At 59.0% G+C, this 26,722-nt stretch overlaps 1 protein-coding gene across 1 annotated transcript in view; it reads right to left on the reverse strand.

Moving 5' to 3' along the window:
- Positions 1-2,002: 2,002 nt before the first annotated feature.
- IGLON5 (IgLON family member 5) overlaps positions 2,003-26,722 on the reverse strand; it is a 34,487-nt gene continuing 9,767 nt past the window's right edge. The window contains exons 2-8 of the mRNA XM_048828018.2: positions 16,569-16,647; positions 12,924-13,156; positions 10,736-10,855; positions 9,938-10,069; positions 9,656-9,776; positions 5,877-6,028; positions 2,003-5,411 (exon numbers count right to left, since the gene is read on the reverse strand). Coding sequence (XP_048683975.1) covers positions 5,311-5,411; positions 5,877-6,028; positions 9,656-9,776; positions 9,938-10,069; positions 10,736-10,855; positions 12,924-13,156; positions 16,569-16,647 — 938 coding nt within the window. The 3' untranslated portion in view covers positions 2,003-5,310. The remainder of the gene's footprint in view (positions 5,412-5,876; positions 6,029-9,655; positions 9,777-9,937; positions 10,070-10,735; positions 10,856-12,923; positions 13,157-16,568; positions 16,648-26,722) is intronic.

A 26,722-nucleotide genomic window follows, 5' to 3' on the forward strand; every position in this document is an offset into this window, starting at 1 on the left:
GAGAGATGGATGGATGCGTGGGAGGGATGGATGTGGTGTGGGGGGGATGGATTGGGGGATGGGGGCATATGGAGCATGGATGGAGGGATGCATTACACCTATATACAGCAAGATCTGAAGCTGGCCCAAGGGGGCCACACACACGAGGAAGGGAGCAGGGTCCCCCTAGGGCTGATCGCGGAAGGTCGGGGGTGGGGGAATTTCTCTGGGGGGGGGGAGACGTGAAATTCGTGAACAGAAACTGGAACGATGGGAGATTCTAGACCTAGTGTCTTGACCCGCAGCCCCCAGCGATCCCAGCCCTGGGCTCCCCCCTCCCCAGCTCTGCCGTGCCCCTCACTCCCGACCCGCAGCCCCCTGCCAGCCCAGCCCTGGGCTCCCCCCTCCCCAGCTCTGCCGTGCCCCTCACTCCCGACCCGCAGCCCCCTGCCAGCCCAGCCCTGGGCTCCCCTCCCCCCAGCTCTGCTGATGCCCCTCACTCCCGACCCGCAGCCCCCTGCCAGCCCTGCCCTGGGCTCCCCCCTCCCCAGCTCTGCCGGTGCCCCTCACTCCCGACCCGCAGCCCCCAGCGATCCCAGCCCTGGGCTCCCCCCTCCCCAGCTCTGCCGGTGCCCCTCACTCCCGACCCGCAGCCCCCTGCCAGCCCAGCCCTGGGCTCCCCCCTCCCCAGCTCTGCCGGTGCCCCTCACTCCCGACCCGCAGCCCCCAGGGATCCCAGGCCTGGGCTCCCCCCTCCCCAGCTCTGCCGGTGCCCCTCACTCCCGACCCGCAGCCCCCTGCCAGCCCAGCCCTGGGCTCCCCCCTCCCCAGCTCTGCCGTGCCCCTCACTCCCGACCTACAGCCCCCAGCGATCCCAGGCCTGGGCTCCCCCCTCCCCAGCTCTGCCAGTGCCCCTCACTCCCGACCCGCAGCCCCCTGCTAGCCCAGCCCTGCCGCCTGCCCCCCAGCTCTGTGGGCGGAAGGGGTTAACAGGACCCATGAGCAGTGAGAGGCTCGTGGTTTCTGGGCACGCAGCAGCTGGCGCGTCAGCACCGCCCGTTGATTCCTGCCACCCCCAGCCCCAGCGAGCGGCCTGACAATCGAGCCCGGTATCCTGCCCTCTGCAACACAGCGCCCCCTAGTGCCACACTGGGACATCGGGGCCAGCCCTGTCTGCCGGGGGAGAGCCCCCCACCCCACTCCCTGCAGCACAGCGCCCCCAGTGCCGGGCCTAGAAACTGAGGCAGGGTGCGACTTGCCCAAGGTGGCCCAGGAAATCTTTGGCAGAGCCAGAAATAGGACCCAGGTGTCCGGAGGCCCACGCACCTTCCCTCTCTAGCTGGGGTTCTGGCTGACACCGTAATACACCTAATAAATAGCACCCTTGGGTCCTAGGCCATGACTGCAGGGCCTGGGTGTTACCGTAACACACCCAATAAATGGCCCTCGTTCGTACAGTGCCTGGTGTGATGGGGCTTTGGTCCATGATGGCGGGTTCTGGGCATGACTGTCACCGACCTAATCCATAATAATGGCCGCTATTGAGCGAATCGTCTTCGTTACGCAAAGCTATGTTTGCTGGTACCATGAAAACAAATAAAATAAAAAAAAGAACGTCGCTGAATCTGGCGCCCGGGCAAGCTCCCGGCACTCGGACAGACACACTCGGAACAAAAGACATTTGCCATTGTTTTAAAAAACCCCCAAAACGAAGGAAACTCCCAGGCCAAAAACCTGGGGACATTTGTTCACACCTCACTCGAGGTGACCAAGAGTCTCTTTGTCAACCCAGCCCCACCCCACGTGTCTGATCTGATGACGGTTTTACTCCTGTTCTGTGCTGAGAAAAAATCCGGCAGGGGGAAAACTCCCACTGGGGTTTCAGGGTGTCCCCCCGAGCAGATGGAAATTCTCAAGTGGAACTTTCTCTTTTTTCATTTAAAGATTTTTTGCTTTTGTAGCACGGTTTCAGAGGAGCAGCCGTGTTAGTCTGGAGCCGCAAAAAGAACAGGAGGACTTGTGGCACCTTCGAGGCTCGCACATTTATTTGAGCAGAAGCTTTCGTGAGCTGCAGCTCACTTCCTCGGCTGCATGCAGTGGAAAATACAGTGGGGAGTATATAGCAAAAATATAGTGTGGAAAAACAAAGTTAAAAAATATTTATGTACCAAAATGGGATCAGAACGAGGTGATCGACCCAAAATGACCCCGTCCCCTTCCAGAATTTCATTTCACAGAAAGTTTCAAATTTCGTTTGCTTCCATTTCGGGAGTTTCAAAAATTGTGGATTGTCCTGCAAAAATGGAGGATCCGATTCCCACCCGGCGATCCCAGAACTGCGGGGTCTTTTGCTCCGTTCTCTGAAACGGCAGCTTCCTGTGGGAGACATGCCCACCCCTCCGAGCTGATCCACTGGGAGGGAGGCGGGATACCGGCCTCGATGGGCCCAGGGGTCTGATCTGGGGTCGCATGGAGTGAGCTGCTTACACATCTAGATGAGCCCATGGAATAACCCATCGTCCTAGGACCTTAGAGGATCAGCAAAGGAGACGTTTACCAGGTAATATGCCTGGAAGGAGCTCCACCCTCATGGTTTATGCACACACACCCCTCTCCCAGGAGGCCCTACAATAACAAACCAAGCCTGCATAGGCCCTGGCTCCCAGGAGACCCTACAATAATAAGTCAAGCAAGCACAGTCCCGAGCACTTCCTGGCGACCCTACAATAATAATCCTAATTTGCACAACCCCCAGCCATCCCAAAGGACCCTACAATAATAAGACAAGCCTGCACCGCCCCACAGCCCTCCCAGAAGACATTGCAATAATACGTCAAGCCTGCACAACTCCTGGCGTTCTCAGGAGACCCTACAATAATATACCAAGTCTATACAGCCCAGCCATTCCCAGGAGGCCAAATAATAACAAGACAAGCGAGCAACCTCCAGCACTCCAAGGAGACCCTGCGATAACAAACCAGTGTGTCATGCCTCCCAGCCAGCCCAAATCCTTGTGACAAAGGATGAAGGAAATTCCTTAGTCGGGTTCATTAACTTAATTTCATTAAGGTGATAAATACCCATCTGTTATTGTAGGGTCTCTCAGGAAAGTTGATACTCTCAGGACAGGTAGGGCTGTATACATGCTGGTTTGTTATTGTAGGGTCTCTCAGGAGGGGTGGAGCTGTACGCATACCAGTGGTTATTGTAGGGTCTTTGGGGAGGGGGAGGGCTGTAAACATGCTGGCTGTTATTGTAGGGTCTCTTGGGCAGGACAAGGCTGCACACATGCTGGATGTTATTGCAGGGTCTCTCATAAATGCCAGGCCTGCATTCCCATTCTGTTACTCTAACAGCTCCCACAAGCAGAGGGGATCGGCAAACCGGTGCGTCATTGCAGCAGCAGGGACTGAGTGGGCCCCTTTGTTATTGTAGGGTCTCCTGGTCTCCTGCCGCCAGGTCCCCACTTTGTGAACAACGACACCAACTTTGCAAATGTTTGTCAGGCTCCAGGAGAAGCCTGCCCCCCCTACTCCCCGCCCCCCGGCAACTGCTTGAAGCCTGAGCCGCCCCCCTGTGAAGCCCACCCCAGTCAGTCCCCTCCCGGTTGACTCACTCTGGCTCGGTGGGGATGGAGAGCAGCAGATGAGACGTCTCGGACCTGACCAGCTGCGCCCCCATGCACGGAGAGAGGGAAGGGGAGCTCCTCAGCCGAAGAGACGGGCGGTTCCAATGCTCAGCTATGAGCCTTCCTCCGTCCAAAGCTGGGAAGCCGGACATCTGAGCAGGGCATGTGAGCCCCCTCGTGTCCAGAGTGCAGAGAAGTAGCAGAATCAAGGTGCCGAATCCAAATCCCCAGGCAGCAGCCAGCTTCCAGTTCTGTCTTCTCCGAGCCAGGGGGTGGGGAAACGATTGAAAAATGAAGAACATTCTCAGCCCCCAAAACTTTGTGATCCTGGGGAATTCCCAGGCAAAACTGGCACCGACTGAAGGCAATTTGCAGGCCACAAAACTTCATGAACGATGAAAATTACCAGGCAAAGAATTTGTTAGGTGAAAAAATTCCCACTGGGGCAAATCGCTGGATTAAGTGAGGCAACTGACAGCTAAAAGGGGGGTATATTTTGGTTTGGTTTGTTCACTAAGGAAATTCACAAAAAACTCACTGGATAAAGGAAAGGCTCACCTGAAAACTCAGTAAACCAGGGAAATTCTTACCCCAGAAAACTTTGTGAACGAAATAAATCTGCACCCCAGAACTGGGGTAATTTTCAGCCCACAAAACCCTGTGAACTAAGAAAGCCTGAAACGTGCATAAACTAGGGAAATTCTGAGCCCCTAAAACCTTTGTGAACTAAGGAAACTCTCAAGCCAAACCCAGTGTAAATTAGGATAAATCTCAGCCCACAAAATTCTGTGAACTAAGGACATTTCCAGCTTCAAACCTTTGTCAATCAGAGCCATTCTCAGCCCCCAAAAGGTTGCGAACTAGGGAAATTCACAGTCTCAAACCTGTGTAAACAAGGCTCATTCTCAGCCCAATTTTTTTTGTGAATTAAGGATATTTTCAGCCCAAAAACCTTTGTGAATTAAGGGTATTTTCAGCCTCAGACCTGTGCAAACCAGGGTAATTCTCAGCCCCAAAAAACTTTGTGAAGGAAGGAAATTTTCAGCCTCAGACCTGTGTAAACCAAAGGAATTCTCAGCTCGGAAAACTTTGTGAGCGAAGGAAAATCTCAGCCAGGAAAGCTTCATGAAATCAGGAAATTCAGAGTCCAAAACCTGTGTAAACAAGGGTCATTCTCAGCCCAAGAAACTTTGTTTGCTGAGGAATTTTTCAGCCCCAAACTAGGGAAATTCCCCACTCAAAAACTCCATGTGCTACAGAAAGGCCCAGCCCCCCACATTTGCGAAAGCCACCGAAGCTCGTCTTTCATGGCAGCTGAGAACCCCAAACTCTCCCAGAGAAGGGGAACAACCCCTCACCACAAGCCCTATTGCGGGGGCCCCCATGGGGCACAGAAGCACTGGCCGTTAACCCTTTAAAGCCCTGTGTCTTTGCAGGTCAGTTTGTTTGTCCCTTTAGAACAAGTCCGGCTGGAAGTGTCTGGGATGGAAAGTGACGGAAAATGGCCGTAGAAAGAAATGCATATTTTTTTTGTCGTTTTTCTTTTTTTCTTTTTTCACATTTCCCTCACAGTGCTGGGGTTCTCGATAAGATTTGTTTCTTTGTTTTTTCTCTTCGTCTCTCCCGGAAAGGAGAAGGTCTCTCTCGCGCGCTCTCCCTCTCTGCCCGAGCCTCCTCTCCTTCCACTGCGTCCGCCGAACACACTAGATCTTAAACAAGAGAGTCACAAAGGCAGACGACAGCAAGCCCAGGAACAAGGGGGACTCCATCCCGGGCACTGCTATGTTTTCCAGAGAACCGGGTCCTGGCAAGAGAAGAAAGAGGATTTCAAAGCCAGGGACTAGACTTTCAAGGGACTGGGGGCACCACGGGTGATTTTCAGAAGCATTTAGAGTACCTCACTGGCCTTCAGCATTTTAGAGAAGGTTGGTTTAGATTGCTGGGGGGGCTGGGAGCCAGGACTCCTGGGTTCTATCCCTGGTCTGGGAGGGGAGTGGGGTCTATGGGTTGGAGCAGAGGGGTGCTTGGAGCCAGGACATTCTATCTAAATGTTACTATACCTCTTTGGGGTTTGTGGCTGGGCCAGTCTTCAAAGACAGGGGGCAGGGCCAGCTGTGAATTATGGGCGGGGCTGTTGGGAACGGTGGGCAGGGCCAGTGGTGAAGGAGAGTGGGCGGTTCTGAGGGGAATGGTGGGCGGGGCCAGCGGTGAAGGACAGAGGGTGGGGCAGTGGGCGGGGCAAGCTGTTGCACGGGGCGGGGGGACGTACGTATCAGCCGCAGGCTTGCGTTGGAGACTCCCAGCTTGTTGGAGGCCAGGCAGCTGTAGTTCCCATAATGCCGAGCGGTGACGTTGTCGATGAGCAGCATGGAGCGTGTGCGCTCGTTCTGGATCTGCAGCCCCTCGAGGCCCCCAAAGAGTCTGCAAAGATGGGGGAGCATTACAAGATCTCACAGTTTCACACCTGGTAGGGAGTTTATCAGCAAACCAGCATGAAACACGACAAACTACAGAACTGGCTGGGTTAGTAGGGGCTGTGGGTCGGGAATGAGGGTCACCAGCAGATCTGGGGGAACGCAGGGCTGGGCTAGCAGGGGGAAGTGGGTCAGGAGTGAGGGGCAACTGACAACCGACCTGATAAAGTAACAACCCACCAAACAACCATCCCAACAACTGACCCAACACACCAACAATCAGCCCAAGAACCAACCTAACCAATCAACAAACAATAGACCCAGCAACCAACCCAAACTGCCAACAACCGATGCGCCAAACAAAACCAGGAAGCCCCCAGCAACCCAATAGACCAACCAACCATTAAACCTGCAACCACCAAGAACCCTGATATCAAAGAGCCAACTAACCAATCGACAAGAAACTCAGGTGTCAAACAACAATTGTAGCCTACAAACCAACAATCAACCCACCTGCCAACGAGCAATCTGAATAAACCAACAATCAACCGACCCAACACACCAACCATCAACCCAATAACCACACCAACAACCAACTCAACAAACCACCAATTCACTAACCCAACAACCAACCCAACACACCAACAACCAACTCAACAAACCACCAATTCACTAACCCAATAACCAACCCAACACACCAACCACCAACTCAACAAACCACCAATTCACTAACCCAACAACCAACCCAGCACACCAACAACGAACTCAACAAACCACCAATTCACTAACCCAACGCACCAACAACCAACTCAACAAACCACCAATTCACTAACCCAACAACCAACCCAGCACACCAACAACCAACTCAACAAACCACCAATTCACTAACCCAACAACCAACCCAGCACACCAACAACCAACTCAACAAACCATCTGTGATAAATGAAGGGGGGTGGGTAGCTCCTTTGATGGACACCCACCCAGCCAGTTAGCTGTAAAATCCCTCTTGGTAGCTGTTCTCGACTTGCTTTACCTGTAAAGGATTAAAAAGTCCCCGAGGTCAAGAAAGAAAGTGGGCACCTGGCCAAAAGAGCTAATGGGAAGGCGAGAACTTTTTTTAAAATGGGGAAAGAAACTTTCCCTTTGTCTGTTGTTCTCTGAGCTGCAGGGACAGGGAGCAGCCCTGCGAGAGGCAGGAACGCTGCGTGAGGTGTGAACCAAGTCTGAAAAATTATTTCCCATACCTGGAAGGAATCACTGGGACAGGGAATGTTTAAAGAGACGTGATCAGGTTTATTTCTTTATTTTGGCTCCTGGACTCCTCTGTGCTAAACCCCAGATGCTTTTATTTGCTTGTAACCTTTAAGCTGAACCGAGTTCTGACTGCGGAAGACAGGGATTTCTTTCGACAGATGATGTGCTTGGAAGCGGAGGACAAAAGAGGAGCGAAGCCCTTGGAGGCGATGTCAAAGCTGAAGCGCTTAGAGCTGGAAAGGGCTAAGCTGGGTCCACCAGGTACAGTCCTTCTCCGGGTCCCGCTCCCCATTCCAAGAAATCCCCCACATACGAGGCAGGCGATGATACAGAGGCCTTAGAAAATTTCGAACGGGGTCCAACGCCCCTCCAGACCAGTGTACGGTGGAGCTGAGGCCGCAGCTCAGTGGACCCTCAGCAGAGGTGGCAGCTGAAATGCCCAGAGAACACATGGACGAGTACCAACTTTTTACACAAAAGGCCAGAATCAGAATGGGGCTAACACCCGAGCAGGCCCGTCGGCAGTTCAGGGCCTTAAGGTGGAAACCAGACGTGGCATTTTCCCAAGACGCCCACCACACTGTGAAACATTGGGGTGCCTGGCTATCAGGAGCAAGTGTTAAATCTCGGGAAGATCGGTCTCTCCCAATGCAAATGGAGCAGTTCTTAGAGCGTGTTCCTGAGGAAATAGAAAGGTGCACCCCAGATGGGAAGCCCAAAACTGTAATCGAGGTGGGGCAGATTGTAACCAAATGGGTGGAGGTGGCGGAGAAGAAGAAGGCCAGTAGCAGTTGGCGGGGATACCACAAGGGGCAACCCGAGACGACACCCCACCATCGAAGTCAGCCCAAGGCCCCACCTCGCGAGGAGGAGCCCTCCACACAGCCAGGGAGTTCCCAGCTGCCCTCTCGCCCTACCACCCCACTCTCCAACCACTCACCTTGTCCCAGCCCACAGACAGCTGGGTGGTGCTTTAAATGTAATGAGCTGGGGCATGGGAAGGCCAACTGCCCCAAGAGCACCAGCCGACTGCAACTCATCACCCCAGAGTCTCATCAAGAGCCTTCAGGCCCAGATGTCTTGCAAACACCTCCAGAGCAAAGGGACACTGTGAGTGTGGGTGGGAGGAAGATTACTGCGAGGCGAGACACTCAGCATGCACCAATCCCTGGTGGATCCCAAATTCATTGACCCAGAGGCCCACGTGATGGTGCAACCCTCTAAGGCCAACTCTTTTAACTTGTCTACAGCCAGGTTGCCTGTCCAGTACAAGGGCTGGTCAGGGATATGGACTTTTGCCGTCTATGACGATTATCCCATTCCCATGCTGCTGGGAGAAGACTTAGCCAACCATGTGAGGGTAACAAAACGGGTGGGGATGGTCACCCGCAGCCAGGCTAAACAGGCCTCCACACCTAACCCCATTCCTGAGCCTCCTACAGGGACCCAGCCAGAGGTGGTGGAACCAGACCCCAGACCAGAGTCTATGACAGCGGTTGTAGATCCGGTTCCTGGGACCCAGCCAGAACCCGCCCAAGGATCGGAACGGGTGGAGCAGCCAGCACCAGAGCCCATGCTTGCAACCCCACCCGAGTCAGGGGAGCCAGCACCAAAGGGGGCCACAGAGGCCGCCCCTGCAGCCGCAGCTAAACCGGCGCGAGAGGCTCAACCGGAGCCCGAACCGCCCTCTAGCGCACCCGCGGCGAGCGGGTCACAGCCGACGAGACACCCCCATCCCTGCATCGCTTCCAGTGGGACCAAGCCCAAAATCCAGTTTTTTGCACTGATCACGTCTTTTTTGCCAAGCCAAGGTCCGAGAGAAGCTGGCACCGTGGGAGTTCAATACAAGCCCGGAGTGGCCGGTATTAACGCTTAGAACCCTTGCGGGCCCCACTTCCTGCCCTCGAAGTGCCAGAGTGGGGAGTCAGCCTGACACCATCAATTAACTAACTCAACAACGAGCCCCGCAAACCAGCAACCAGCCAACAACCGACTAACGACACAAACCATCCGTCAACCAGCCCAACGACCAACCCTACAAATCAACAGCCCCAACAAATTAACACCAATGATCAACCCTTCAACCGACTCCACAAACCATCCATCACCCAGCGTAGCAACAATCATCCAACAACCAACACAAACCCCCAGCAACGACAGAGAGCCCCGGAAAGGGGATTAAATCTGTCCTGGAGGAGACCGTCACAGCTCAGATCTCACTGGGAGGGGAAATGTGACATCCAGTCTACCACAGATCACATGACACTGCATGGCCAATGAGAGGTCAGAGGGTCGCTGATTGGACGTCAGTCACTCCAGGGCAGGGCAAAGGGGCCCGTTCCTGGAGGGGTGGGTGGGGCCGGTTAGGAGGGTCACTCACTGCTTGTCATCCTTGAACCACTCAAATTCGGCAGGTGGCACGGCCATGGCCTCACATCTCAGTAGTGCCGGCTTCCCCATGGTGGGATAGGCGTCCTTCACGTCCTTGATGGTGGGAGGATCTGAGAGGAGAAAGCAAAGGAAAAAAGGAGAGGAGTTGGCGCCCCCTAGAGGGGAAAGGCCCCATATTCCATTGCCTGCCCCACTGAGCCAGCCAGTCCCTGCCCTGAGGCTGGATGGGAGCCGGCGCCCCCTAGAGTGGGAAGCCCAAAGGTTGACTCACAGTTGACTGTGATCAGGACCCTCTTGCTGTCGGCCACAGAGACTCCGTTGGCCGTGACACACTCATACTCCCCAGCCTGCTGTCTGTTGATCTCGGTGATTTCCAGATATTCCCCTTCACTGGTGAACCCGTCTGTGTGTGGGGAGGAGGTGTGGAGCAGGGGGGAGACAGACACAAACACAGACTTACACACGAGAGAAAAGACACACAACAACACAACAGTTACAAACACCTCCTGAGGTACGGCCACCGCCTGCCAGGGCTGGGCCAGCAGGAGGCTGCGGGTCGGGAGTGAGGGGCACTGGCCAAGCTGCAGGGTGTTGGGGTGCCCAGGGGGCTGCGGGTCGGGAGTGAGGGGCACTGGCCAAGCTGCAGGGTGTTGGGGTGCCCAGGGGGCTGCGGGTCGGGAGTGAGGGGCACTGGCCAAGCTGCAGGGTGTTGGGGTGCCCAGGGGGCTGCGGGTCGGGAGTGAGGGGCACCGGCCAAGCTGCAGGGTGTTGGGGTGCCCAGGGGGCTGTGGGTCGGGAGTGAGGGGCAGCAGGTCAGGCTCCTGTCTGATTCCTCCATGACAGCTCCAGACCCTCCAGCCCCCAACTCTATCCAGATCCCCCTTTTCCTCAGCCCGACCAACCTCCCTCCCCCCATATCCCGGCAAATCCCCCTCAATATCCCCCTACCTTGATCCACCCCCCAACTGTCCCTTCCCCAAATCATTCCCTGCCTCCTCCTCCTTCCCTCCCACTCTCGCCTTCCGCCCCCATCTGCAAATCGCCCCCTCCCCGGCCCGCTCCCTCTTACCTCTCAGCTGTCTCCAGGTCACGGTGGGCTCCGGTTTGCCCGTGGCCACGCACAGCAAATTCACGTCGCTCCCTTCGTTCACCGTCACGGCCGAGGAGATGTTCGTGATCCGAGCTGGCACTGTGGGCGGGAGGCGGAGAGCAGCGTCAGCCTCTGTCCCCCGAGGGGCGCCCTCCCCTCTGAGCCCCCCATGCCTGGTGCTAGGGGTTGACCGAGTGGGGTTGGTACCCAGACGCCCCACCTCAGAGGTGGCCACATCTCAGAGCCAGGCGAGGAGTCCCCATATAACCAGCCCCCACCCCAGAGGTGGCTGCATCCCAGGGCTGGGTGAGGGGTCCCCGTATAACAAACTCCCCACGCCCCACCCCAGAGGTGGCTGCATCCCAGGGCTGGGTGAGGGGTCCCCGTATAACAAACTCCCCACGCCCCACCCCAGAGGTGGCCGCATCTCAGTGGCAGGCAGCGCACGGGGTGTTAACATTGGACTCACCCTCCCCCCCCCCCGTGGGACAATTTGGTGGAAAAGCCAAAAAAAGCCACCCCTTGACGCGAGTCTCCCCCAGCCCCGCTAACAAGGCCCATTGTGCGAGCTGATTGGCCGAACGACGAGGGCCGCAGCCAATCAGGGCAAAGCGGCGAACAGCTGCAGCAGGGACCCCGCAATTGTCCCCCCAGAGCCAATCAGGGCCCATTGTCCCCACTTCCTGGCGCCGCGGACACCTGGGGGGGGGGCGGCTGAGACGGCAAAATCTCCTCGGTTCCTGGCTCCAATCACGTGCCCCGTGCCGGCCCCCTGGCCCGGGCCTGACATGCGGCCACCTCTGGGGCGCGGCATGGGGGGCTGGGTATCCAGGGCCCCCTGGCCCGAGCCTGACATGCAGCCAGCTCTGGGGCTGGGTATCCAGGGCCCCCGGGCCCGACATGCGGCCACCTCTGGGGTGCGGCATGGGGGGCTGGGTATCCAGGGCCCCCCGGCCCAGGCCTGACATGCGGCCACCTCTGTGGCACGGCATGGGGGGCTGGGTATCCAGGGCCCCTTGGCCTGGGCCTGACATGCGGCCACCTCTGGGGCTGGGTATCCAGGGCCCCCTGGCCCGGGCCTGACATGTGGCCACCTCTGGGGCGCGGCACGGGGGCTGGGTATCCAGGGCCCCCCGGCCCGGGCCAGACATGCAGCCACCTCTGGGGCGCGGCACGGGGGGCTGGGTATCCAGGGCCCCCTGGCCCAAGCCTGACATGCAGCCAGCTCTGGAGCTGGGTATCCAGGGCCCCCCGGCCCGGGCCCGACATGCGGCCACCTCTGGGGCAGGGCACGGGGGGCTGGGTATCCAGGGCCCCCTGGCCCGGGCCTGACATGCGGCCACCTCTGGGGCAGGGCACGGGGGGAGCTAAAATCGCAAACTTAGCCCCAAGTCACAGGGCCCTGGGCAGGGCGTGGGGGGGGAAATTCGGGGGGGTCGCAGGCACTAGGGATGGACGCACACATGGGTCCAGCACAAGCCCTACAGCAGGAGACAGCCCTGCCCCCGCTGCCCCCCCGAACTGGCCATAGATCTCTGTGCAGCCCCTCCTCATGGCCCAGCCCCCCAGCTCCCATCCCCCACCACATGCACCTGCCCCCTCCCCCAGCCCCCAATCCCCCCTCCCCTCTCAGCCATGCATGCCTGCACTGACTCCCCCCCCACTCCCTGCATGATGACCCAGCCCCCTCCCTGTCCTCTGCCCCCACTGGTCTTTGCTCCTCCATCTCTGCCCATCCCCCCACCCCAGTCACTGCCCATCCCCCCTCCCCATCCCAGCCCATTCCCCTACCCCCAGGGCCCCCACCCTCCTCCCCCTGTCCCTGCCTCCCCATAACCCCACCCCCACCACTGCCCAGCCCCCCACCCCTCTCTGCCCCATCCCATCCCATCCCCCTCCTCGGGCCCAGTCACTGCCCAGCTCTGCCCCCTGCTCCTCCATCTCTGCCCATCCCCCCACCCCAGTCACTACCCATCCCCTCACCCCCCCCATGCCAGTCCCCCCTCGGGCCCAGCCCCCCGCCCAGTCGCTGCCCAGCCCCCTACGCCTCTCTGCCCCAGCCCAGCCCCACATCCTCATCCCACCAGCCCAGCCCCCAGGGCCCTCACCCTCCTCGCCCTGTCCCTGCCCATCCCCCCCTCGGGCGCAGCCCTCCCCCGGCCCGTACCATGCACGATGAGGTAGACCTGGGCCGTGTGGGGCCTGGCCTGGGTCTGGAAGGAGCAGGTGTACAGCCCCTCGTCCCACACGTCCACCTGGGCCACGAGGATGCTGAACTCGGCCGGGCTGTTGGTGAGGAGCCGGACCCGCGGGTCGATGGACCACTTGTCGTTCCCCGCAAACAGGATGTTGGAGCGGTTGAGCCAGGCCACCCGGGTCACCTGCTCGTCGATGTAACAGCTGGGGGCAGAGACAGCGGGGGCTGCGGGTCAGGAGTGAGGGGCGCCGGGGAGCCCGGGGCTGGGCTGGCAGGGGGCTGCGGGTCAGGAGTGAGGGGCGCCGGGGAACCCGGGGCTGGGCTGGCAGGGGGCTGCGGGTCGGGAGTGAGGGGCGCCGGGGAGCCCGGGGCTGGGCTGGCAGGGGGCTGCGGGTCGGGAGTGAGGGGCGCCGGCAGGGCTGGGGGAGGCAGGGCTGGGCTGGCACGGGGCTGCAGGTCGGGAGTGAGGGGCACTGGCAGGGCTGGGGGGGGCAGGGCTGGGCTACCAGGGGCTGCGGGTCGGGAGTGAGGGGCGCCGGGGAGCCCGGGGCTGGGCTGGCAGGGGTCTGTGGGTCAGGAGTGAGGGGCACCGGGGAGCCCAGGGCTGGGCTGGCAGGGGGCTGCGGGTCGGGAGTGAGGGGCGCTGGGGAGCCCGGGGCTGGGCTGGCAGGGGGCTGCGGGTCGGGAGTGAGGGGCGCCGGGGAGCCCGGGGCTGGGCTGGCAGGGGGCTGCGGGTCGGGAGTGAGGGGCGCCGGGGAACCCGGGGCTGGGCTGGCAGGGGGCTGCGGGTCGGGAGTGAGGGGCGCCGGGGAGCCCGGGGCTGGGCTGGCAGGGGGCTGCGGGTCGGGAGTGAGGGGCACCGGCAGGGCTGGGCTGGCAGGGGGCTGCGGGTCGGGAGTGAGGGGCACCGGCAGGGCTGGGCTGGCAGGGGGCTGCGGGTCGGGAGTGAGGGGCGCCGGGGAGCCCAGGGCTGGGTTGGCAGGGCGCTGCGGGTCAGGAGTGAGGGGCACCGGCAGGGCTGGGCTGGCAGGGGGCTGCGGGTCGGGAGTGAGGGGCACCGGCAGGGCTGGGCTGGCAGGGGGCTGCGGGTCGGGAGTGACGGGCACCGGCAGGGCTGGGGGGGTCGCCCAGGCCAGCACTTTCCCCCTCCAGTCTTTGCCCTCCTGCTGTCCCATGCACCCTGGTTCCTGGCCCAAAGGCCATTTCCATTCTACCTCCTGGAAACCTCCCCTGCAGTGGCTGGAGGAGCCGGTGTCCAGCTTTGCCTCTCAGCTCTGCTACGGTGCGGCTGTGAACCAGCTCCCCCCAGAGGTGGCTGCATCTCAGCACCAGCTGGATAAAGAACCTTGAAAGAGTCATTGGAGCTGGGAGCCAGGACTCCTGGGTTCTCTTCCCAGCTCCCGAGCAGTTGTGTCCCCAGACCCAAGGAAGGCGAGATGTCGGAGCTTCTACAGCTCATTTTATCCCTCTGCCCCCCACCCCGAAAACACATGATCAGCTCCCAGACCTGGGACAGAGGGATCAGCAAAGCTTGGAAAGAAACAGCAGCCTGTCAATTGAATCCCTACGTGGGCATGTCCCAAAACCGGGCCTGCTCTGCCGGTGCCCCTCACTCCCGACCCGCAGCCCCTGCTAGCCCAGCCCTGCCCCCCCAGCTCTGCCAGTGCCCCTCACTCCCGACCCGCAGCTCCCTGCCATTCCTGCTCACTCCTGCCTGTGAGTCCCCCGATCAGCAGAGTGAGATTGAATCGGGGGGGCTGTTTTCTCTCTGTTAATGCCACAGTCACTGAATAATTCCAGGTGTCAGGAGCTCCAGGCACCAGCATCCGGCAGCTGCAGGACGCGGATGGATCAGCGCTCGGCGGAGCAGGGTGGGGGCTCTCCCCTGGCAGGCAGGGCTGGCCCCATGCCCCAGGCGGCACTAGGGGGCAGGGTGGGGGGTCTTGTTCCAAGATCTGTGCGGGGCAGGCGAGGGAGGGGGTCTGGGAGCGCCCCCGGCTGGGTGGGTGAGGCACCCAGCCTGCCTGTGACTGGCTCAGTGTCGGTCGGGGTGGGGAAGTCATAGACGATGTTAGGGGCCTGGAAACCAGCCTGGCGGGGTGGAGAGGGGGGCAGGGCTTTTGAGAAGAAGATATGGGGTAGGAGGGCCCTGCGGGGGGCCTGTGTGGGCTCCCCCTTTCCCTTCAGCACCCACCGCACAGCCCCACTCCCAGCCGGCCCCCAACCCACTTACCCCCAGTGTCTAGGTCAGCCCAGCCCCATCGCCCCCGGGCAGAGCCGCTGGAGGGCTGCGGCGCGGGGCGGGGGAAGCCGGATCTAGGTCAGGCTGAGCATGACTCAGGCTGGCTGGTGCATTGCAGGAGGGAGCGGGGGAGAGAGAGAGACAAGGTGGTGTGGGGCTAGAGAGAGAGATAGAGAGATAGAGGGGGAGGATGGAGATAGATAGATAGAAGGGGTGTATGGGGGGATGGATAGATAGATAGATAGATAGATAGATAGATAGAAGGGGTGTATGGGGGGATAGATAGATAGATAGATAGATAGATAGATAGATAGATAGATAGATAGATAGATAGATAGAAGGGGTGTATGGGGGGATAGATAGATAGATAGATAGATAGATAGATAGATAGATAGAAGGGGTGTATGGGGGGATAGATAGATAGATAGATAGATAGATAGATAGATAGATAGATAGAAGGGGTGTATGGGGGGATAGATAGATAGATAGATAGATAGATAGATAGATAGATAGAAGGGGTGTATGGGGGGATAGATAGATAGATAGATAGATAGATAGATAGATAGATAGATAGATAGATAGAAGGGGTGTATGGGGGGATAGATAGATAGATAGATAGATAGATAGATAGATAGATAGATAGATAGAAGGGGTGTATGGGGGGATGGATAGATAGATAGATAGAGGGGGTGGATGGGGATAGATAGATAGAAGGGGTGTATGGGGGGATAGATAGATAGATAGATAGATAGATAGATAGATAGATAGATAGATAGATAGAAGGGGTAGATGGGGATAGATAGATAGATAGATAGGTAGATAGATAGACAGATAGATAGATAGTGGGGGGAGTATGGGGGGATAGACAGATAGATAGAGGGGGTGTGTGGGGATAGATAGATAGTGGGAGGTGTATGGGGGGATAGATAGACAGAGGGGGTGGATGGGGATAGATCAATAGATCACAACTTTTCACATCCCTTACTGATGCCCAGAAGGGGACACCCACCCACCACCCGGCTTTGTTATCGTCGGGTCTCTCGTCCCAACACTGCCGCGCTCAGCTCTTACGGTCGAGTCTCCCCAGTGTGGTTTGCCCCTGTGGGGTCTCTTGGCCGTTATCGTTAGGGTCTCTCAAGCACAATTGATCACCACCGGGTCTCTCATCAGAGCCCTAATGTGGCTCACGCCTGTTATTGTAGGGTGCTGGCAAACACCAAGCAACGCAGGGATGTGGTGAGACGTGGGGTGAGTGGCATTGGGGGGGGCCCTGCTGCAGGGAGCGGGGTGGGGCCCCTCCAGCAGGGGTCAGCAGGGACAGAGACACCCAGCCACACCCTCCCAGCGTGGGGGCCGCTCTGGCAGGGTCTCACCTTAGCGTGGCGTTGTCCCCTTGACACACAGTGTAGTTGTCGGCTGGCTGGTTATACTCCAGGCTCTGCACCAGCAGCCCTGAGGGCAGAAAGAGAGAATGGATAAGATAATGCAGGGGGGCGGCTTGCCCAGGGCTGAGATGGAGCCACCTCTGGGGTGGGGCAACTGGGTAACAGCCGCACATCACAACACACGGGGCTGGTTCACCTGGTGCTGACATGCAGCCACCTCTGGGGTGGGGACACAGCGGCTGGTTAATTCACAATTCCGTGCGATTTCAGATGGGAAGTGAATGAAAATCGCAGTTTGAGGATTTAGGGAAGCTGAATGGAATCGCCCCAGCTGGGGTTTGGCCCAGATCCACGGGTTCAAGCCCAGCCTCTTGGAGGAAATGCTAGGACCTCTGGGAGCGCCCCCTAGTGCCACCCTGGGGCATCGGGGCCAGCCATGACAGCCAGGGGAGCCCCCCCCCCCAGCACAGCGCCCCCTAGCAGTCGTTCGCTTTGGGGACAGAGGGGATTATAACGCAGTCGCTCAACCCCCCTGGAAGTGAATTCAGCTGAGCCCAGCAGGGGGCGCTCACAGGACTCGGCCCCCGACGCGCAGGCCGCTCTGGTCTTAGTGGGGCAGAGCTGGCGCTGGGGGATTTTAAAAGCCCCAAAGATCCTCCCCACTAAACAGCAGGAACATACAGATACCCCAGGAGTCCGGGCTCCCAGCCCCCCGCCCTCTAACCACTAGACCCCACTCCCCTCCCAGAACCGGGGAGAGAACCCAGGCGTCCGAGTTCTGATCCCAGCCCCGGGGCTGTTTGTTCCATCGCCCAGCACCTGTCTGGCTCCGTCAGGGGGATTTCGGTGATGGATCCTCCTCTCCCGCCTCCCCGGGACACGGAGTCAGAGGCCAAGAGCCCCTCCTGCTTGTCTCATTTCAACCCCTCCTCTTCACTGCCCCCCCTCCCCACACCATGTAACAACCACAGGGGAGCCCAGGGCTTGGATCACGGGGGGCTGTGGGCCAGGAGTGGGGGGCACCGGCAGGGCGGGAGGAGCAGTGCGGGGATCACGGGGGGCTGCAGGCCAGGAGTGGGAGGCACCGGCAGGGCTGGGGGGGGGGGGGGCTGAGATCATGGGGGGCTGTGGGTCGGGGAACCGGGGGTCAGAGGCTCTTTTCCCTTCCCGGCTCCCCCAGGGCGATACGGACCCTCGGCCACATGTCCCCCAGGCTCAGCAGGGACGTGACTCCAGTGGCGGGGGGCTGGGCCCATGGGGTGAACCGGCTATTGCCCCGGGTAGAAGGGGGGTCCGGGGGGTGGGGTGAGACACCCCTGGGCCGGGCTCAGAGCTGCAGCAGGGACGCAACTAACCGAAGCCGGAGAGGAGCCCCCCCCGTGACCCGCCCTGCCCCGGGGTGTGATGGGGGGCAGGGCTGGGGCAGAAGGGGGCTGCCGGTTGGGACTGAGGGGCACCGGTGGGGGGCGGGGGGAGCTGCCTGACGAAGTGGCTGGGGGATGGGGCCGGACAGGCTGGGGGGGGGACAGGAGGGGGGGTCTGTCACTTTGCATTCAGAGCCCGCGACAAGGTGACAGGGGAAGACGGGCACAGACAGCGATCGATCATCGCAGCCGGCAGCCCGGCAGCCCCCCCCAGCCCTGCCAGCTCCCTGCCCCCTCCAACTCCCCCCTCCCCAGCCCTGCCCGCCAGCCCCCTGCCCCCCGCCAGCTCCCCCCTCCCCAGCCCTGCCCGCCAGCCCCCTGCCCCCCGCCAGCTCCCCCCTCCCCAGCCCTGCCCGCCAGCCCCCTGCCCCCCGCCAACTCCCCCCTCCCCAGCCCTGCCCGCCAGCCCCCTGCCCCCCGCCAGCTCCCCCCTCCCCAGCCCTGCCCGCCAGCCCCCTGCCCCCCGCCAGCTCCCCCCTCCCCAGCCCTGCCCGCCAGCCCCCTGCCCCCCGCCAGCTCCCCCCTCCCCAGCCCTGCCCGCCAGCCCCCTGCCCCCCGCCAACTCCCCCCTCCCCAGCCCTGCCCGCCAGCCCCCTGCCCCCCGCCAACTCCCCCCTCCCCAGCCCTGCCCGCCAGCCCCCTGCCCCCCGCCAACTCCCCCCTCCCCAGCCCTGCCCGCCAGCCCCCTGCCCCCCGCCAGCTCCCCCCTCCCCAGCCCTGCCCGCCAGCCCCCTGCCCCCCGCCAACTCCCCCCTCCCCAGCCCTGCCCGCCAGCCCCCTGCCCCCCGCCAACTCCCCCCTCCCCAGCCCTGCCCGCCAGCCCCCTGCCCCCCGCCAGCTCCCCCCTCCCCAGCCCTGCCCGCCAGCCCCCTGCCCCCCGCCAGCTCCCCCCTCCCCAGCCCTGCCCGCCAGCCCCCTGCCCCCCGCCAACTCCCCCCTCCCCAGCCCTGCCCGCCAGCCCCCTGCCCCCCGCCAACTCCCCCCTCCCCAGCCCTGCCCGCCAGCCCCCTGCCCCCCGCCAACTCCCCCCTCCCCAGCCCTGCCCGCCAGCCCCCTGCCCCCCTCCAGCTCCCCCCTCCCCAGCCCTGCCTGCCAGCCCCCTGCCCCCCCAACCCCAGCCCTGCCAGCCCCTCTAGCTCCCTACCCCTGCCAGGCTCCTGCCCACCCCCTCCAGCCCCCAGCCCCAGCCCTGCCAGCCCCCTCCCTCCCGATCCACAGCCCCTGCTAGCCCAGCCCCCCGCACCCCGCTCTGCCCCTCACTCCTGACCCTGCAAGCCCAGCTCTTACTGGGGTATTAAAGCGGCTCTCTCTCGCTGCTTGACTAATAACACCCACGGACCCCCCCCCCCCCCAGCTTTGGCTAATTCAGGTGATTTATGGAGCCTGGCCAGGATGCACACTGAGGTGCAGCGAGGTCTAAGTGCAGGAGCGGGTAGGGGGCAGGGGGTGGGCTGGAAGCCAGGACTCCTGGGTTCTCTCCCGCCTCAGGGAGGGGGGTCCGTACAATGATCTGAGGCAAGGCCTCGAGCTGGTAAGACAATGCAGCAAATAAAAATGGAGACCGTGTTTGTAATGATGATCCTCAGGGTGTCGTTAGGCAGCTGTGACTGTGTGTGGGGGGGTGGGGGGTGTCCCTGCTGCCCTGTGTTACATGCTGCACCCATGCCCCGATCGCCCCCCCAGCAGGGCTCGTCCCCTGCCGCAGGGACACACACACCCCGGGGCCCAGCCCCTCCAGCAGGGACACACACACACACACGCTTCCCGCGGGCAGGGGAACCCCATTTAAATGCCGCCCCTCCCCTCCCCGTCTCAGTCCAGCACAGAAATGGGGTGCTCAGCTCAGCCTAGACGTGGGGGAGGCAGTTGTCCCCCTGCCTCCCTGAAACCAGCTCAGGGCCACACACTACCCCACTGTCACCCCCCAGGGAAACTGAGGCAGTGAGTGGGCCAGTAGGTTTCCCACTTCTCCTTTGGGCATTTTCAGGGGGTGAGTTCTGATGTTAGTCCGGAGTCACCCTCTGACCGCACCGGGGACAGGGCCGGATTTCGATAAGCTAGCGAGAGGGGGTGTCTGCAAACAGATGGACGGGGCAGGAGAGAGAAGGTATGTATGTATTCACCCACCCCTCCCCATCCCCTCCCCCAAGCTACCTGATAGATCCTTCCCATCCCCTCGCCCCACCCCTACGCTTCTCACCTGCCTGGCTGTGTGTTCCCCATTTGGGGGGAAGGGGACAACGAGGCGGTCAAGACTGGGAGCCTCAGTTTCCCCTCCCATCCCTCCTCTCTCACTGGCTTTTCCCCAGTCGAGGGATTGCTCCGGGTTCTTCAGTCCCTCGCGTGCTGCGGTGGGATCCCAGCTGGGTGGGGCTGGGGAGGGGGGCGGGGAAACAATTCTGGAATTGGGTGCAAAGAACCGGGCACGGGGGGAGGAAATTGTTGTCTGCCTCCGAAGCCGGAGGACGCTGATGGGAGCTGGCAGGGCTGCTTCCCGTCCCAGTGGCCTTTTCAAAATCAATAAGCTCTTTCTGAATCGCTTGCTCAGACGGGGTGTCATGTCGGTGTCTCAGCCTGTGTGTCTTGGCCCTGGTGACCCCCCCCCGACTGGGAGATCACCATAAAACCCACAACACCGCCTTCCCCACTGCGGGCCTGCCCCCCACGTCGGGTCACGGCCTTGAGAATCAGGAGACTCCTGCCATAAATCATGACCATGCCCTCACAGCCGCGGGACTGTGCCCCCCAAATCACCAGCCCACCTTCAAACCCAGCCACTGCCCCGCAAGAGTCACAGGCTTACTGTCAAAACCACGGGCTCGCCTCAGAGCCCCCCAACTGCCCCGCTAAATCGTACCAGCGTCACGGAGAGCAGGAGATGCTCCCCCAAAATAGCAAATTTCCCGTCAAAATCCGGAGATGGCACCGAAATCCTAACGATCCCCCCGAGGCCAGAGACTGCACCCAAATCACAACGCCGGCCCTCGAAATCACAACTGCCGTCAAGACACAAGGTTTTAAACCATCATACATGTGGGGTCTTTATTTGCCTGCTGGGTTCCTCGCCCCTGGGGGAGAAAAAATCACATCTTCACCCTTTCCTCCCCGACCACGGGAGATGGCAACGGACAAATTTCATGAGCTCAGCTACGCCGAAATTCACAGACTCCAGGGGGAGTCACGTCTTGAAACAACTCACCTGTATTGAGGTGTGATGAAGACATGAAGCAGACAGTTCACTACTGTACAGGATAGATAGAGGGGGTGGAGGGGATAGATAGAGAGATAGATAGAAGGCGTGTATGGGGGGATAGATAGATAGATAGATAGATAGATAGGGGTGTATGGGGGGATAGATAGAGAGATAGATAGATAGAAAGCGTGTATGGGGGGATAGATAGATAGATAGATAGATAGATGATAGGGGTGTATGGGGGGATAGATAGATAGAGGGGGTGTATGGGGATGGGGGGGTGTATCTGGATAGATAGATAGATAGATAGATAGATAGATAGATAGGGGTGTATGGGGGGATAGATAGATAGATAGATAGATAGATAGGGGTGTATGGGGAGATAGATAGAGAGATAGATAGATAGATAGAGGGGGGTGTATGGGGGGATAGATAGATAGAGGGGGTGTATGGGGATGGGGGGGTGTATCTGGATAGATAGATAGATAGATAGATAGATAGATAGATAGATAGGGGTGTATGGGGGGATAGATAGATAGATAGATAGATAGATAGATAGATAGATAGGGGTGTATGGGGGGATAGATAGAGAGATAGATAGATAGATAGAGGGGGGTGTATGGGGGGATAGATAGATAGAGGGGGTGTATGGGGATGGGGGGGTGTATCTGGATAGATAGATAGATAGATAGATAGATAGATAGATAGATAGATAGAGGGAGGGAGTGGAGCGGATAGATAGACAGCTGTGTAAGGGAACGGATGGATGGATGATGCAGTGTTAATCTCTCTCTCTCTCTCTCTGTGTCTCCTTTATCTCTCTGGACCATTGTCCTCAGTTCCTTTGTTTCGATGCCGAGATCTCAGCCTCCCCACCCCCACCCGGCCCTTCCAGAGGCAGCTGGCCTGAGAACCCCGAAGCCCAAGGTGGCAGAACTCCCTTGGTGCTTATTTCTCAGTTCGCTTCCCCGTCCCCCCTCCCCATTTCTGTGGGGGGGGGTCCCATCACTACAGGGGGCAGCAAAGGGGACCTCATGGCCCTGCGGGAAAGCGCCTGCCTGGAGCTGCAATCCCAGGGACTATGAACAGTGTGTGTGTCCCTGCTGCTGGGGAGAGAACCCAGGACTCCTGGCTCCCAACCCCCCATCTAACCACTACACCCCACTTCCCTCCCAGAGCTGGGGAGAGAACCCAGGAGTCCTGGCTCCCAGCCCCTCCCCCACTCTAACCACTATACCCCACTCCCCTTCCGGAGCTGGGGACAGAACCCCCCCGCCACCCCCAGTCCACCCAATTGAGGCTCATTTCGGGGACTGGTGGGAATGGGGAGGATTGGGGAGGGATCCCGGCAGCGGAGAAGAGGGCGACCCTCCAGCGCACAGCCCCACAGGTTCTGAGAGAAACCACAATAACAATAGGAACAGGGGGACTTGTGGCACCTAGAGACTAACCAGTCTATCGTGGGCTACAGCTCACTTCATCGGCTGCACGCAGTGGAAAATGCAGCCCTGCCAAGTGACCCGACCATAACCAGGGTATCTGTCCTGCCCCCAGATGCCTGGCCCCTCCCCTCCCCACGGCCATCCAGTGGGGCAGGTGGGATCCCCCAGCTGTGTCCCCCCAAGAGAGATCTAGCTATTAATCCACCCTCACTTTTTATCTAGTTGTCCACCCTTTCTTTCTCTGGTCCTCCCTTCCAGATCGCTCGCCACTGTCTGTAGCCAGCCATCCTCCCTGGCCTGTCTAGCCACCCTCCCTCTGCCTTCGCTCTTCATCCATCACCTCTTCCCCCTCCTTGCACCCACCCACCCGCTCTGTTTCTCTCTCCTTACCCCCCAGATTATGTCTCTGCCCACCGGGGACAAGGCCCGTGGACCGGCCCGTTGGGCCATGGGACTCCACAGAGGGGAAGCTGATGGACTGGTTTGTGGCTCCATCATAACGCCGCCCCATCACCCCCCGGCATCAACCCCGAGGGTCAGTGGGTACTTGGAGGGCCCTGGGCTCCCCGTCCCGTCAGGTTTGCTGCCCCTTCCCCGCTGTGGTCAGAGCCCCAACCTGCCGGGCGCAGCCAGGGAAGGGGCCAAACCCCATCGGGGTGGCAGGAGGGGCCTCCGAGGGTTCAGCTACGAGACTGAAGAGGTGAGAGGGGGTTGGGGGGGGTCTGGGGATAGATAGATAGATGGGGTGTATGGGGATAGATAGACAGACAGATCTAGATAGAGGGGGTATATGGGGATGGATAGATAGATAGATAGATAGATAGATAGATAGATAGATAGATAGATAGGGGGGTATATGGGGATGGATAGACAGACGGGGGGTATATGAGGATGGATAGATAGATGGGGGGGTATATGGGGATGGATAGATAGATGGGGGTATATGGGGATAGATAGATGGGGGTATATGGGGATAGATAGACAGACGGGGGGTATATGGGGGTGGATAGATAGATGGGGGGGTATATGGGGATAGATAGATAGATGGGGGTATATGAGGATGGATAGATAGATGGGGGGTATATGGGGATGGATAGATAGATGGGGGTATATGGGGGTGGATAGATAGATGGGGGTATATGGGGGTGGATAGATAGATGGAGGGTATATGGGGATAGATAGATGGGGGTATATGGAGATGGATAGATAGATGGGGGGTATATGGGGGTGGATAGATAGATGGGGGGTATATGAGGATGGATAGATAGATGGGGGGGTATATGGGGATGGATAGATAGATGGGGGTATATGGGGATAGATAGATAGATGGGGGGTATATGGGGGTGGATAGATAGATGGGGGGTATATGAGGATGGATAGATAGATGGGGGGTATATGGGGATGGATAGATAGATAGATAGGGGTTATATGGGGATGGATAGATAGATGGGGGTATATGGGGATAGATAGATAGATAGATGGGGGGTATATGGGGGTGGATAGATAGATGGGGGGTATATGGGGATAGATAGATAGATGGGGGTATATGGGGGTGGATAGATAGATGGGGGGGTATATGGGGATGGATAGATAGATGGGGGGGTATATGGGGATAGATAGATAGATGGGGGGTATATGGGGATGGATAGATAGATGGGGGGTATATGGGGGTGGATAGATAGATGGGGGGGTATATGGGGATGGATAGATAGATGGGGGGGTATATGGGGATGGATAGATAGATGGGGGGTATATGGGGACAGATAGATAGATGGGGGGTATATGGGGGTGGATAGATAGATAGGGGGTATATGGGGATGGATAGATAGATGGGGGGTATATGGGGGTGGATAGATAGATGGGGGGTATATGGGGGTGGATAGATAGATGGGGGGTATATGGGGGTGGATAGATAGATAGGGGGTATATGGGGATGGATAGATAGATGGGGGGGTATATGGGGATAGATAGATAGATGGGGGGTATATGGCGATGGATAGATAGATGGGGGGTATATGGCGATGGATAGATAGATGGGGGGTATATGGGGGTGGATAGATAGATGGGGGGTATATGGGGATGGATAGATAGATGGGGGTATATGGGGGTGGATAGATAGATGGGGGGTATATGGGGATGGATAGATAGATGGGGGGTATATGGGGGTGGATAGATAGATAGGGGGTATATGGGGATGGATAGATAGATGGGGGGTATATGGGGGTGGATAGATAGATGGGGGGTATATGGGGGTGGATAGATAGATGGGGGTATATGGGGGTGGATAGATAGATGGGGGGTATATGGGGATGGATAGATAGATGGGGGGTATATGGGGATGGATAGATAGATGGGGGTATATGGGGGTGGATAGATAGATGGGGGGTATATGGGGATGGATAGATAGATGGGGGGTATATGGGGGTGGATAGATAGATGGGGGGTATATGGGGGTGGATAGATAGATGGGGGTATATGGGGGTGGATAGATAGATGGGGGGTATATGGGGATGGATAGATAGATGGGGGGTATATGGGGGTGGATAGATAGATGGGGGTATATGGGGATGGATAGATAGATGGGGGGTATATGGGGGTGGATAGATAGATGGGGGGTATATGGGGATGGATAGATAGATGGGGGGTATATGGGGATGGATAGATAGATGGGGGGTATATGGGGATGGATAGATAGATGGGGGTATATGGGGGTGGATAGATAGATGGGGGGTATATGGGGATGGATAGATAGATGGGGGTATATGGGGATGGATAGATAGATGGGGGGTATATGGGGATAGATAGATAGATGGGGGGTATATGGGGGTGGATAGATAGATGGGGGTATATGGGGGTGGATAGATAGATGGGGGTATATGGGGGTGGATACGTATCTAGATAGACGGATGGATGCAGGGGGTGGACGGGGGTGGATAGTTAGATGTGCACTGAAATTAACCCTGATTTCTCCTCTACACCTGCACTTAGTACCTGTTAGCATGTCCCTCTAACCCTAACACACAAACACAAACACACACAAATGGGCGAATACACACACACAACCTATCCACAAACACACTCATGCACAGGAACGCTCCATCACAACAACACAACCACACCAAGACACTCACACAAACACAAACGCCACCCAGATGCCCGTGCTCACACAAACGTGCACTGTCTCAGACGCATGCACCTGATAAGAGTCCTCCAAACACACACTCTCAGTCACACACAACCACACACAGTCTCACCAACACACAGACTTACACAACCACAGTCACACGCACAATCACACAACACAACCACACACCTTCTCACAAGCGCTGTGACTCACACAAACACAGCCAGAAAACCGCACACCTTCTCCTGAGCTCAGAGATCCACGAACACCACACACCTTCAACTCACACAAACGTGCAAACACCCGGCGAGGCCACACTGCTGTCAGACCCAACGTCGCTGTGCCGGGGGGAGGGAGGCAGGGGAACAACATCGCACCGACCGTCGCCCACCCCATTCCACCGATCGCTTCGATGGCAACACTTCCGAATCCGCCTGTTCTCTCTTGTGGTACACGCCGCCTGGGCTCCGTCTGGGACAGACACTGGGGGGCTTTTTGTTCTGGGTCCGTACAGCGCCTGGCGCAGTGGCGTCCTGGACAACAACAGGCACTGGTGGTGCGATGGTAACACAAACTTCAGTCAGAAAGATCAAGAATTGACCCAGTCCTCAGAGGCTGGTTTAAAGGATCCCAGAGGCACCGTCAGCGACGGGTCCTGGGCAGCAAGGGGCGGGATGTGGTGCAAAACGCCGGGATCTGGCCGTGGCTCCCTGCTTTCCCGAGCGGCAGGACGGGCTAAGCCACCCCGGCACAAGGCGAGCTGAAACTCTCCCTCGACGGGCGAAGGGGCGCCCGCCCCGAGCCTGTCTGGCGCTGCCCCGTGACTCAGAGTCGCAGGGTTGGCCCGCCAAGATGTCCGGAGTCATTGCACCAACCGGAGTCCCCCTGGCTGGCGCGACGGCCCCCGGAGACGCCGCACGTTTGATTTCATGATTCAGAGGCCAGGGCAGACACTGAGC

The sequence above is a fragment of the Caretta caretta genome, chromosome 24 (genome assembly GCF_965140235.1).
Source record: "Caretta caretta isolate rCarCar2 chromosome 24, rCarCar1.hap1, whole genome shotgun sequence".
NCBI classification, from domain to species: Eukaryota; Metazoa; Chordata; order Testudines; family Cheloniidae; genus Caretta; species Caretta caretta.